General features: G+C 41.7%; 3 protein-coding genes across 4 annotated transcripts; all 3 read right to left on the bottom strand.

Annotated features, from left to right (window-relative positions):
- Positions 1-524: 524 nt before the first annotated feature.
- Positions 525-5,448, bottom strand: LOC117603264 (uncharacterized). The gene is made up of 6 exons (XM_034322244.2): positions 4,711-5,448; positions 4,394-4,532; positions 3,372-3,595; positions 2,961-3,132; positions 989-1,112; positions 525-661 (listed from the first exon to the last, which is right to left on the bottom strand). Exons 1-5 carry the CDS (start codon positions 4,889-4,891, stop codon positions 1,070-1,072), a joined length of 759 nt encoding a protein of 252 aa, XP_034178135.2. The 5' UTR covers positions 4,892-5,448; the 3' UTR covers positions 525-661; positions 989-1,069.
- A 2,059-nt stretch (positions 5,449-7,507) lies between these two features.
- On the bottom strand, positions 7,508-10,643 carry LOC117603265 (uncharacterized). 2 transcript variants are annotated; one of them, XR_004581176.2, is made up of 5 exons: positions 10,373-10,643; positions 9,939-10,282; positions 9,452-9,662; positions 8,952-9,042; positions 7,508-8,834 (listed from the first exon to the last, which is right to left on the bottom strand). XR_004581176.2 is itself a non-coding variant. In XM_034322245.2 (4 exons), the coding sequence occupies exons 2-4, from the start codon at positions 10,158-10,160 to the stop codon at positions 9,026-9,028; spliced, it is 450 nt and encodes a 149-aa protein (XP_034178136.1). In that variant the 5' UTR covers positions 10,161-10,282; positions 10,373-10,643; the 3' UTR covers positions 7,509-9,025. The 2 variants fall into 2 exon arrangements, 1 of the variants encoding a protein (XP_034178136.1); XM_034322245.2 differs by having other exon boundaries at positions 7,509-9,042.
- Positions 10,644-10,760: 117 nt separating this feature from the next.
- Positions 10,761-12,557, bottom strand: Spx (Spliceosomal protein on the X). Its single transcript, XM_034322240.2, has 4 exons — positions 12,464-12,557; positions 12,167-12,250; positions 11,811-12,085; positions 10,761-11,739 (listed from the first exon to the last, which is right to left on the bottom strand). Exons 1-4 carry the CDS (start codon positions 12,495-12,497, stop codon positions 10,891-10,893), a joined length of 1,242 nt encoding a protein of 413 aa, XP_034178131.2. The 5' UTR covers positions 12,498-12,557; the 3' UTR covers positions 10,761-10,890.
- Between the last annotated feature and the right edge of the window lie 1,861 nt (positions 12,558-14,418).

The following is a 14,418-nucleotide window of genomic DNA, read 5'->3' on the forward strand; positions in this document are numbered from 1 at the left end:
ATGGAAAGTTTCTTCGTACGGTACGTTGATCGTGGGTCGATTTAACGGTGCAGATGGCTAGACTATGATTATTCATTATTCTCTTTTAATTCCATTATTTACTCGTTAAAGTACATGTACATTTCTCCCCCATTAGAATTTGTTACGTTATCGTTAAGTTTCCCCACGAATTTCCCTATCAACCCGATAGGATCGTGATAAAAATGTAAAGCGTGTAAACGGGAATGCAGTTTGCTGTACGCATAATAATTTATCTTATCAGTGTACACATTGGCATCGATAGCTCTTCACTACCGTTCAATTTACTTTTCACTTCCTGTCGCGCGCTTCACGTCCAGCACGAGACTCCTCGATAGCGTCCAAGCACGATTCACACGTAGTCCCTTCGACTCCCATAGTTATTCGCTTCCACCCTGACAAGGATGACTAATTGCATGAAAACGAACGAAGCACCTGGTTTCAGAGCCGCTTTACCGAATGGACGGAATTCGAACAACGGACACCGGGCCCGACGTTAGTCACGTCGTTCGAAACAAAAGGTTTCAACGAGTTGGTGTTTGCACGAAAGTGTCCCTCGTTGAGCTTCGTCATTCGATGACTCTTGAAATCGGTAGCATCCCACGTTTCCTGGGATCCAGCGGGCCACCGTACGTCCATCACCCTGAATAAACAGCAAGAATGTTCGATCGAAGCGGACGTGGAAATAATTATGAATTCAAACGTTGAAATAGTTTAGCGATGTCGATTATCTTTCAAAGCTACTGACTAGAAGGACTCGAAAGCTGACCGGTATTATTCATGACAAAATTCTTTTCAATACGGACTCGTTTAGCCTGTCGGCGGTAGTTATCTCCTGCATGGCTGGTTTCTATTTTTATTTTACATTCGTTAGTCGATCAGGAGCGTACAATTAAGAAGGAGTTAATTTAGCTGAACTAATTTTAATACTCGTAAAAGCTGCAATTAGATATAACGAGGAAACGCTTACCTGATTTAAGTTGCCCGAGAATGGAAGAAAATGAAAAGTCCTCGAGTATTAATCTCGACGATCTTCGAACAAGAATCTCCATTATTCCATGTTGGTAATGGTATAAGGATTCGTTTTCAGGAACCTACGAACAAAGAGAAAAATAATTATCATTGTTGCGAATTGAAAAAAGTAACAAAGTTTCTAATCGACGAGGTCCAAAAATATCCCTCGATAGAAACTCGTTTACCAAAATGTACACCACGGCTGGGCTTATCAGCCTCCCTTATCCTAATTCACCTCTATTTTCTGTGCACTCGAGGCTGAGTTCCTTCGGTGATAAAGAAAAATCCCTGGCGCCCGCGTTATCCTCGTGACAAGGCAACGTCGTTACGGGCGCGGACAGAAACGTCGCCACATTACCGGTCGACCGTGTGAAACACGAGGAAATCGGGAAAGGAACGCGATATCGTCCCGCGCGCTCGTTCGGGATACAAGGTTCGAAGGCGAGATAAAGAAGGAAGAAAAGGAAGCAACACGTCCACGTAGGTGTATACGCGAGCCGAAGGCCAGGACATTGCCGAACTCGAAAAGCCACTTAACCGTTCGGGGGCCGAAGATTAGAGGGTAGACCCCTGCCGGCTCTTCGGGGCATCGCTATCTGTTTCAAGGGATCCCTCGAAAGAGGAGGCTTTTGATAAGAGGCCAGTTGCACGGCTTTTAGTGAACCGGCGACAAACCGGCCAGACGGAACCCACCGAAATCGGCCACCTAAGAAAAGGAACACGGAGACTTTTGCGGATAATAAAAACCGTCTTGGACGGAAACCGCTGACAGTCTGGCTTGATATCAGTTGAGATTCATTTTAGTCTCCGATCGCGGTTTTTAATTTGGCTTTCAGAGGACACGGCCACTCTGGTGGGCCAAAGTGATAGATGATGATTTTTAAAATATTTATTCAAACGGAACGTGTCTGCAAAAATGATACATTTGATTTGCGATAGAGCGCATAATTCTCGATTGTTTATCGAGAAGTATCGACAGTAAGGCGAGACACGTCGCACGTGGCAGGCTTATCGGATCGGCAATGAGAGGACTCCTTGTACGGGGTATTAATATCGGCAATATTTCAAGTCTGAACTGTCCGGCTAAGCCGATAATCTAGCTTCGGTACACGCGGTACCGATTTTCGACGCGCGACCACTCGATTGACCGTAACATCGACGACTATCGAGAGACAGTTGCAGTTTGTAACCTCGTGAACGGCGATTGTTAACGGGTCGCCGAGTTAATATTAGCACAAGGCTTTTCGTTCCGTTGCACCGCCGCTTTCCAATGGGATTTTTCAATCGTCTTTTAACAGGGGCGGGAACAAAGCGAGGGAAACAGCACGCGACTCGTCTAATATGTACAAGAAGGTAGCTTGTTTGCCTTCGAAAACGCAAACGCCACTGGTTCTGACATTTCTCTGGCTCGCACCGCGGCTTTTCCGCTCGACGACAGAGGAACGAATCGAAACTTTTGCTTCGATCGTGAATCTGAAAACGTTGGAGAGCGGCTGGCAAGCTGCTCTACGCCAACGAACCAATGCCAAACAATTACAATTACAAGCTTACATGCGAACGTTGTTTCTTTAATAAAGAGACGAAACGAAGTTTTGGCAGAGGCTCAAGGAAACGCGGGAAAAGCACGAGAATATTTCTCGATTGTACCGGATAGACGCGTACGAAAATCGAGGGATTAAAAATTACGTTGTTTATAATCGACGATGGGATAAGAAAGAGAGGTTGAAAAACACAGCTGGCAATAAATCAAACTTTCCATTTGTGAAACTCCCGTACGACGCTCGTGTTTGGCATCGTAAAACACGCGCTTGATATCGTTTTCCTTCCCGGCAAATTGTCCTTACGTGTGATCGGACACCTTAATCGAAGCTCGCGCTATTTACCGGCGAGAAGTTTTACGGTAGACGAGGTAATAAAAATTTTCGGACCTTGTGATAACGTAGCAAGCGGCTAGGACCGATATCAGAGCAGCGATCGCCAATACCACCGCAGCCACGTGAAGAGGTTTCACTCGGCTCTGAAGAAAATGATCCGATGATTTCCGGCCTCCAGCGATCGGTTCTTGATCGGACTGAATCGACGACATTCCGTTAAGAGTATCTGCATACATAATACAAACTTTCAATCATTTTCCGTCAAATAAATCTGCCTACTTTTTTTCTCATTTTCTTATCGTAATCGTTTTAAAGAACGAAAGGGTTAGCGTGAATGAATTTCGAATGAAACTGGTTTCCTTGAACCGGGTGGACCGGTCGATCGGACAGTCGAGATTTCTCGGACACCTCTAATGGTTGTAGATCGTCGTGTTACGAAAGAGGTTAAACGAGATGATTATTTACCGGCATGGTCTAAGGTGGGCTCCACGGTAAACTGCCCCTCCTCGTCGTCGATCCACGTGGACACGTTCACGTGGTGATCGGCGTTACAGTAGTCATGGCTGTCGCAACACTTCAATCTATGCCAGGGCATACGGATCCAGCCGGTCGACGATCGATCCACGTTGTCCGTTTGCTTCGACCTCGTGACCCAGGACTTTGTCTCGCACAACAATGGCGTGGCACCCCTGAGCAATGGCAACGCGCAACGGTTAACGATAAAACGGGCTCCAACTCGATAAAGTTCCGTGACCCCGGCGATACCATACGGGATTTAAATAACCATTCCGCGCGATTTACGTAGCGAGATTTCAATATTCCGCAACCGTATCGTCGTGTCATTTGCTCAGCCCCGAAGAGAAACCGATTGCTAGAAATTACTTCTGGAAAGGGTAAAATGGTACTCGAAATGGGGGTCAGTTACAGTTGTTTTGCGAGGCAACGCATCTTATCTTTGGTAAAAATTAATTTTTTTTCTCTTCTGGTCATCGTGGGTAATTGATACCGCGGCTATCTCTCGATAACCGTTAGAGTATTTAATTGGGATGTAATAAAAAGTGCTTGATTATTATTCGCGTCGAAATGATTTTTGACGTCTGTCCGCTAGAAAGAAAAGAAATAAGGAAAAAGAAATGATTCGTCAGAACCTTTCGAGTCTGATTATCTCGTCAAGGTTATCTGCTCGAAGCATAAAACCGTCCAGCGAATTTATCGTCGATCGTCGTCGGATCCGGGAAAAATTAAATCGTTTTCGATGTCAACTCGTACCGGTTGGAATTTATTCACCAATAACAAGAGAAAGGTTACAGGTCGTAGACTCACTTTTTATCGAATCGGTTACCGACGGTATCGTCAACACGTCAGTTCTTTTTACTCGTTCATTTTTGTTTTGATGCTCGAAAATAGAAAACGTTTCAAAAATCTCGATCGCTCTAGAAACATGCCGAGGGACTATTTTCGAAAGGAAAAAATCTGAATATACCAACTCTGTGCATCCTTTCGTCGCGTTCTTTCCAAATTCCTGATTCCCATTCAGGATCAATTCCGTGTAACAAGAGAATCTCGTCTTGCACGTATCCAATCCGGCTTCCTTGCATACCTTGTTGGTGCACACGCATTTTCTCCCTGCAAATATCGACAAATATTTCCTGTCGTTTAAACGAACGACGTTCGTTTCGTGTCACGGTGCATCAATTACAGGTGTATAGATCGTTCGATATCACTCGAATGTCCGTGCCTCGCAGCAATTATGTCGCCAGGAAAAATCGATAACATAGTTACAAGATATATCAAAACGACTTACCTTCCGCTGACTCGATGTTGCTCGACAGAAGCATCAAGAAGGCCAGGAAGAAACGCGCGCGGATCGTTGGCTCGATAACAGATCGATCGAAATACATACCGATATCTCGACGCGATTCGACACTCGCGAAGCTCTTGATAATGGAAAGAATCTTTCGCGTCAGTCGCGGAAAGAAGCTCATTGATAAAGAAATCGACAACGATGCAGGATCGGTTCGTTATCGAAGACAGGATTATACATTATCATCTTGAAATTGTCTGTCCGCGAACGATCTTGATGAAAAACCGCACGATCGAATCGACCAAAGGAAACCACCACTCGAGGACGTGAAATTATTCAATGGCACTTGAAACGAACGAGTTTTAGGGTGATCGATATCGATGGAATAATCGGTTGATGTACGGTCAATTTTTCGTCGTGTCCCATCGACGAACGGATAATTGTGAATAATAAAAATAGAAGGGTAAGGAGGAATTATTGAAAGTCTGTTGCCAGTTGGAATAAACTGGAGGCACTTGGACGTTGAATTGGTTCCAAGGAGGCAACCGTATCTCTCTCTGTTGGGGAAGTCACTCGTAAAAGCCGATCGAATCGAAGGCAGAATCACGGCGCCGAGTCGCGACTGACAACGAGACGTCGCGAAAACACGGGCGTGTTATCGGCGTAAAGGACTATTTGAAAATGTCCGAAGGAAGCTACAAGAAGCGACTTGTAACCAGCGTGGGCTCCTCTAATTTTAGTACCTCCCACTGGAAAGCGAAACGTATCCTTCTCTCTTCATCTCCTCACACCCATCGTTTTCGCTACTATGTCTTTTCTTTCCTTTGCTCATTTTTTATACTTCCCTCCTTTCTCTTTTACCTCGATCTACCACTTCACGAATTTTGCTTCTACGTCTATTTTAATTCCGTCATCGGTGACATTCTTTCCTCGCATAACTTTGCCGAACAGACGTATAATCGTTTCTTTCGAGGACGTCTCTTTTTTATAGCTGTCCTCTTCTTCTTTTTCCTAATGTTTTGTATTGTATATTTTATATCGAATAGTGAAAAATAATTTTTTATTAATTGCAATTGGTCAGACATTTTTGGGGAAAAAGATTGAATTTTCAATCAATTGAAAGAATGCTCCACCTTTTATTTGTGCAGAAATAAATAATAAAAGTTGCAATGTAGTTGTACTTAACAAGGCAACTAATAGCTTTTGTCTCTGGCACGGTCTGTTAGTTTGTTTTTCGTGGCTTCTCATCGGGGGTCGGCATAATCTTTGCGTCCCCTCTGGGACCACAATTTATTCGTACTTTTGCCGGATTTTGCCTGCCTTTTTGCGCTCTCCGGCCTCTTTTAAAGTCGGTCGATTTATTGGAAGAACAACACGGACTCGTTTATACCGCCACGGGAAGCGTTTCGCGGACGACTTCCAGATGGAAGAACCTGCTTCTTTGCGTTCAACCGACCATGGAAATTCTCGTGTTTGTCGATTAGATTATTAATTAGTCTCGCGTAAATTGCACAGGTAATCAGTGATGCATTCATCTAGAAAATTCATTTATCTTTCACTCTTCCGTCGTTTCCCGTCTTTCAACAGAGCGATCGTTCTCTGCTCGTGTTTCCATAGTTCAAAGACCACGGACGTGTCGTCGTCGCTTTTTAAAGAATTCTGCTGTGTCTATTTTTTTTTACACTTCCCCTAAATTCGACCGATTTATTGGAACAATAATGTCTAGACCGTAGTCGCGTTCGTATCTTTCTGTGACATATTTCGTATCGTCCAGATGCAACCAATCTTTGTCGGAACAGAATCCTCGTTAACGGACAACGGCGCCGGAAAATGGCGCTGGGAAAGCGAAATAGAAGCGACGAAAAGAAAGTTGCGTCTGTCGACAATTTTCAGCTTTCTAACGTGAATAGATTACACGTTTAATCATCGATTTTGCGGATTTAATTTACTCGAGTAATTGGAGTTGGCGTTGGACTGCATCCAACATTATAAGATTAATACTCGATATCTTTAATTACCCTTATAATTATGCATTATTTATACCGCAACAGACACAAAAAACACTAATTGAAACTGATTGAATTTGAAATGGAGGAACTTAATTAACCGAGTATGTATGTTGTGTCATACTAAGCATGGTTATTTCTACTGTACCAGTTTACATAGGATAAAAAGAACGATTCGTGTTGGTTTAAAATCGAACAACTTTCGAACGTCTCAATCGTGAGCATCGGCATCCAGCAACCAGGCAGACGAGAGTTTAATTCCCTGGTTGGTTTCCTGACCATGCAACATTAAGCAGAGCCCCACTGGTTGCACATTTCTTTATCGTCGTTGGTCGAGTGACAGTAAAAGCTGGCCTGGGTTATCGGAATGACACTTCGTTACAGTCGAACGAGGTCGCCGCCAGTCTACTTACTCTCTTGCTACTTCTTATTGCACGAGAACGGATCAAGTGTTCGCCGTAAAAAAAGATTTGCTCCGAGCACAAAGATTTCTTTCACTCGGTTAATTTATTAAAATGTATCGGAAACGTGCGACGGAATAGACCGATTCGAGCGTGGTGAAGAGTTGCAATTTAAATTCCTCCGTTCAAGTGTCTCGTTGCAGCTTGCATCCTTTCGCTCTCGATTATTTTTGTATTTTCAATGACGATATTTTCATTTCATAAAAGTCTTCATCCGCTACACGACGTTAGCCTAATTAACGTTAATTAACTGTACGATTAAATCGTGAGAATTGTAGTCTCTTTTGAAACGAGCTCGAGGAAAAAAAAAAAATGGAGGATACACGAATATTAGTAATTGCAACACATCGAAATTGTTTATTTAGAGAACTTTTTATCACGGTTTTGCTACAATCGTTTATAATGATCATACGGTAGTTTCCACTCTCATCCTACGCAACTAATTACAATCACACTTGTGCGAAATGTCAAACGTGTATATCTGTATTTTTTTCTTTCGGTGCATACTAATTAATTTGATTTCTCGCTCGTTTCGCAACCAACTATAACGTCAAACTGATTATCACGGCAAATCGTACTACGAAAACAATGCATTGTACGTTAATTTTAATTAATCATCGAATTGACATGATCACAGCCAGTCATTTCACGATAGAGTATGATATCAAATTATTCAATTCCTTGGTTCTGTATAACAAGTTCTGTTAGTCCTTATCTGCGCAAAACGTATTACTTCTTCCCCCTTCTTCAATTAAAAAATTTTAATCACGAAGAAAACTGCAAATCGGAAAATTAGGACCAACCTACTAGTCGATCAGTGCATTCCTTGATCACGTTTTAAAGCTATTAAATACCAAGATCAAGAACGATCGTCACAGAAGCTCGCGCGGCTCTACAAACGTTGGAGTTTCTCCGGATTCCTCCCTTCTGCGAAGATTACCACGATTAACCGTTATCGAGGGATCGATCTTGAGACAGGAAAGCGGCGAGTAGCTGGTTAGAGGGAAAAGGAAGACGAAGAGTCGCGAAGATAAAGAGAAAGATAGACGGCAAGGGTGGAAAGGAGAGAGATAAAGAAAGATGCGCGAATAGATAGGGAATACACGTCGCCTTGAGTTGCATTCGCTCGATTGTCCTTTTTAATTAGCCCCCGATCTGTTGGTAGCCGGGCAGGTACGTCGACCAGGCTCGAGCGTGTCTTCTTAATTGTTAATGGGAGTTACGCCCATTCGAGGCCTCGAGAACGAGTTTCGATCGGGCTGGTTGCATCGTGCTCGATCGAATGGAAGCAGAATACAGATCGGTTCGAAAATCCGAAAATGCCTGACCGATGTTACGAAGCAACGAAACGACTTAGGGTCTAATCAATTCCGTTCTGCAATTTGTACTCCACTGACGCTATCGTAGATCACCGTTTTACAATTCCACGTATCTTGCCTCGAATCGAAAAACGATGATCGAGTAACGATTTGTCAGAAACATTTGCATTCCATGATTCTGATTGCTTCCGAGGGATTAATTATACAATTTTTTCAGTTCGATCCAAGTAACTCTAATGATAGATCGAACATGGAGATATGATCTCGGTTAAAATCGTTCATTTGTTCAGAATGCTGCCAGTGATCGAAGCCGCGACCGATTATCATGTCCGGGGTAGCTAAGTAAAAAGATGCGTTTATCTTAAATGTTCCCCGCAAGGTAATGACGCGATTAGGTCGTTCTGGCCGATCGAAGTAGCTCTCGAAGCGACACGATGTCTTTCGAGTAACATTACCTTGCAAAATGCCAGACGATGATCTTCCACTCTCGTCTCGTCGGCATAATCGTTTCGCTTAAGACAAAAGAACTTCACGCAACAACAGGGGCTGTAATAAAAATCAATGCACGTGTGATATATGTTATTAGTACCCGAGGTAGCAACAGGGTTACTATTCAGGGTTTGATGAAAGTGAACTTTGGAATTTTGGTACCAGTTAAATTGATATAAATAATGCACATACGTGCTTCGTTCTAGGCAGTGAAGTAATCATCCAGGAAATGAAAAAACCACAATATTATTATTATCTGAGAACGACGACCGACAACTCGTTCAGCGAAATGTAATTTACAATAACAGGCTACGTTTGATTTACATTTTTCTCGGAATAGTAATATTTTAGAATATAAATTGGAATTAAATGATAGTAAAATTCTGAAGCTTCATTTCTAAGATCTGTAGAAACACATCAATTTCTACCATTGTCTGTTCACTGAGATAACAAAACTGGTACTTACTCAGGTGATTGACTGCCGGCTGTGAGGCAACCACAAACATTTTTCTGTGCGACGGGAAAAACTCCGATGTCGGGATTATACTTATCGATATCTCGTTCTGGTTGCTTCCTGGCGGATTACCATGATCGTTTCGTCGATTGTCGTGTGTGCTGTGTCTTAATGGTACACCTTGAATATTATGTCTGCAATTACTGACTATATAGCTGCTCACCTAGTTTCAAAAAAGGAATCAAAAAGCCCCTTAGAAAATTAACGATCGAACAGAAACTAAACGAACATGCTACATCGTTTCTAGGGATACGACACAGACGATTTACACGACAAACAGACTGGAACAATACGATTCTGAACTAGCTACGCTTAGTTTTTCTTTTTCATTTTTACGAATGATTTCAATGAGAATACCAGCTCAATTTTAAGATTCAAATCCGCGGGGATGGTTCTCTTGTAAGATCTCTAAGGTGATCGATTTCCAGTGATTACTTACCGAAGAGATGATGAAAACAGCGAGTAAAGCAATGCCTAGCCAAAAGTACCAGGCTTCCCAAAAGTGTCGTGGTGGCCGTCTTTGTACCAATAGACAACACTGAGAATTGCAACAACAATACAAGCAATATTTATCTGGAGTGCACGCGTACGGTTTGATCGCTTCACCGTCTTCGGTGCTGTTTTTTAGAACCACGTTACACTCGTAGTAAAACCGTGCCATATTAGTCGGACATAATGTTAAAACGTTGAGGTTCAATGAAAATTAGCTGAATTATAATTAAAAATTGGCAAAGAAACGAGACGTCGCGCGAATCGATCAAGCGGCATTGAGTCACGAACGATCTAAAAAAAAAAACCTTGTTATTTTCGGAATGCATAACGCCGTCGGCGCCGCTTAATTTACCACACCAGACACCTGTTCCCCTTACTTACCGGGTTGATGACACGCGGCAAACACGCAAAATACTCTATCTGGTTCGCTTACTTTTTGATTTTTCGTCTGGTCGCGGCAGCAAAACGACGGGAAAGCTTTCAAGCACGGCCACGTACCCGGGTATGACTGTTTTGTCGCTCATTTGTCCGTTCAGTCTTATCACCGACTGAACACTGGACAGGCTTGAAATAATCGATAGAACAAGCTTGCAATGTCCTTATTCACACGCGACTTTCGATCGATACGCTAAATTGACCGAGTTTGTAACTTTGAAAAATTGCGCTCGTCGACGATCAAAATCGACCGCGATTCTTCCTCGTCTTTCCATCGTATCGACTTAGAAACTTGAAAAAAATAATTAAAAAATTTGCTTCGTTATTAAGAAATTTATTACGAAACTTTTGAATGAAATACAGATTTGTACAGTCGATAAATCTACACTAGTAAAATGAAATTCTTACGTTACAGTTTCAAGGAACCGAGGACCTCGAAATAATACAAATAAAAAAGAGTAAAGTTAATATTGATTCGAATCGTGAGGGGGTGGAGGTGGAGGAGGACCTCTCGGTGGGAAGGGTGGTCGAAATTGCGGAGGCGGAGGCGGTGGCGGGCCACCTTGAGAGACGGGAGGTGGTGGTGGATGCCTCCAGGTAGGTGGTGGCCTTGGTGGTGGAGGTTGAAATTGACCGAATTGTGGGGGCGGAGGTGCTCCGGTAGAAGACGGAGGTGGAGGCGGTGGGAACTGTCCTTGAGGCGGCCCACTGACACCCCAATGAGGAGGTGGTGGCGCCATCATTCTCGGGGTCGTTTGTTGTGCTTGTGACGTAGGGACGGGCATGGGTGGTAATGGGGGTGGCATGCCAGGGGGTAAAGGAGGATGAGTTGCCATTGACATTGGAGGCAAGGGAGGTGGTGGAATACTTGCTGGAGGGAAACCACTGGATGGTGGTGGCGGAACGGGAGGCGGAGGTGGATGACCCATTGGGGGTCCTGGGGTTGCCGGGGGTGGCGGAGGAGGTACCACCATGCCATGATGCATCACATGATGCTGGGGATGATGGGCAGCTTGATGAGACGCCGCGCTTGAATTCGGCATCGGAGGTGGTGCCAATGGAGGCGCGTCGGCAAACAGTTGATGAGGTCTGTCGGCTTGACTTAGCGGATTTTGGGCAGCTAACAATCGTTCCGCCGCACTTCCGTGCCTTTCTCCCTTAGCATCGCGTTTAAAGGCGTACGATACGGAAATAGGTCTGTTACACAGGTACTGACCATTCATGGCTTCTATACTTGCATCAGACGCATCAAAGGAGGCGAAATTTATGAACGCAAAGCCCTTTGAATTTCCCGTTTCTGGATCTCTCATTATCTGTAACATAAATATATTTTAACATAGTAGGCTAGTGTATATCCAATTATCCAATTATCAGGATATAATACCTTTGGGGTTTGTAGTATAACACCAAATGCACTGAAGGTATCATACAATAGTTTCTCATCAACTTCTGGATCAAGATTTCCAATAAAAATGTTAGCCCCAACATCTAAGTTCTTCTGATGGGCACTTGCTTTATTTACCCTTATAGGTTTTCCATATAATTTTATCATATTCATTATCTTAATTGCATAATCTGCATCCTCTTCCCCCATGAACTCAACAAATCCATAACCCTGATGCATTTGAGTCACCCTGTCTTTAGGCATGTGGACATTGACTGAAAAATATTATACAATCGATTTTAATTAAAGATCCGAAAATAGTTAATATTAGGTTGTCTATTATGTTGATTACATACCCACTGGTCCTGACTGAACAAACAGTTCCCACATGAGGGACTCTGTAACTTTATCATCCAGTCCACCAACATATATTGTGGCATCTGAAAATATACAGATTTTATATAAAACATTAGAAATTAATAACTATTGAGTGGAATTAGTGTTTATGTTTACTTAACCTAATATATCTTAATGATTTCAACTGTAATGCTTTGCAAAAAATATTTTCTACGGTTACAATTATTGTATGATATATTACAATTAACGAAAAACTGTTAAAATGTTATAAATACATATTTCGATCGTAAATTTACCTTGATTACGTTCGGCAATAGGACCGGCCGCCATGATTATTCCTAGTCTGTAAGTTTCACCATTTGGATGTGTTGTGGTAACCCTGAATCCAGAAAAAACACGACACTAAAATATAAGTACTCTTTGGTGAAACCATAGGCGAGGTATAGTATAGACCTTCACCCAATGCTTTTTTGTGTCTCGCCTCTATGGGACCCTAGAATCCCCTTATCATTTTTGTTTCACATCCTACTATGCCAACACAACCCTTCTATCACAACCCTTTTGGTGGCTGGAACTTTATCATTTGACTTAGGCAATTAAAAGGACACAATTTTGACCCCCTTTGATTCCTTCAAAAATTATTAAAATAATTGTCTGAGAAGTTTGTATGTATTCACTTATTTCTCATTTGACTCGTTTGATTTTTGATAAAATATAAAAACAATGTACATAAAAATCAAACTTGGTCCCCCATGTATTTTGACAGTTTTATACAAGTGCATTAGTGTATCCTACGGTGTGGTACCCCATGTATTTTGGAATGCATACGCATGTGTTTTATGGTGTTTCATGGTGTGGGTTCCAATGTGTTTTTGCATATTTATACCGATTTATTAGTTGGTTTTATGGTGTAGTTCCCTATGTATTTTACCGTACTTTTATAATTATTTAATGATGTTTAATGGTGTAATTCTCTATATATTTCTCCCGTACTTTTACAAATGTATTACTGTGTTTTATGGGGTAGATATTATTTTGCATGCGTATTTTTAAATTTGCATTGGTGTTGGGGTATTTGCAAAATTATAAATATCTGTTCATTGCATGTTTGCATTAATTAATTATAATACAAATGTTAATTAAAAAATGTATATCGTTCAAGAATCGTGATTTTTTGGGTTTCAGAAGGATACTTCGGCCAAAGTGAGGGTACCATTTCCATGGCGAGCTACTGATTAATCATGGGTCAATCATGGATCAACCGTGGGTCATTTTGAGGGACATTGCGAGCGCTGTGATGCAGGTCAACGATCGGTGAGTCGCATGCTTTAAAGTTCCTCCGGTTCCCATCATGTCATAGGACGAATGGTCCGAAACGACACGGGAATTGGTTGTAATTTTTATCTTCTGAGCGAGCATAGTGATACACGAATATCACTGTATAATTTTTATACAATGATAATCGTGAAAATTATTTTTCTGTGTTTTATTTGTTAGCTCAGGCTAGGGTTCTCTTGTACATATTTACATATACAGATTTCAAAATTAATAAAAATGTAGAGAAGTCGGATGACCCTCCGATTTGAGAATACATTTTCTTTTTCATATGTACAAGAAGGTATTTCGCGATGAGCAGAATTCGAAGTCAAAGTAATAAGCATGAATATCTTTTATTGTTCGAAATAATTACTTTGATAACGAAATCGCTCTTGAAATTGAAACGTTTCTCAGTTTTATTCGTGATATTTGAATGATATTCTTTCTTTTAACAAAGTAAGAATATCAATGCATTAGCTTTTACTAATCATACATTTTAGCTTAGGCATTTCAGCACACATGAAGAAAACTGGTAGGTGCAAACACCTTTGGCCTTGTTCATTTTTATGCCCAAAGCTCATTCGGGTACTTAGATGTACTCGCGTGGGTGGAGGGCGGTGGACAAGGTTTAGTTTTAAGAATAATATATTGTGGCGATTGACAAAAATAGTGAACCAATAATAGTGAACCACGATATAAGTTCCACATGTGTGTGTGTGGTTAGGATGTGGGATTTGTATCGTTTATTAATAATCTTAATTTTCTATAATATTACAAAGCAATTAGAGTATATTTATCGAGATTAAATTGAAAAGTTATTACAATGCATAATTAAATGTGTTACTTTAGCATAATGTTCACTATTATTTGTCAGTCGATTTCAGCAAAAAGGTATGAATTTATTAGAGTGTGAATGTTGAATTGAACTCGGGTG

The sequence above is a fragment of the Osmia lignaria genome, chromosome 4 (genome assembly GCF_051020975.1).
Source record: "Osmia lignaria lignaria isolate PbOS001 chromosome 4, iyOsmLign1, whole genome shotgun sequence".
NCBI lineage: Eukaryota > Metazoa > Arthropoda > Insecta > Hymenoptera > Megachilidae > Osmia > Osmia lignaria.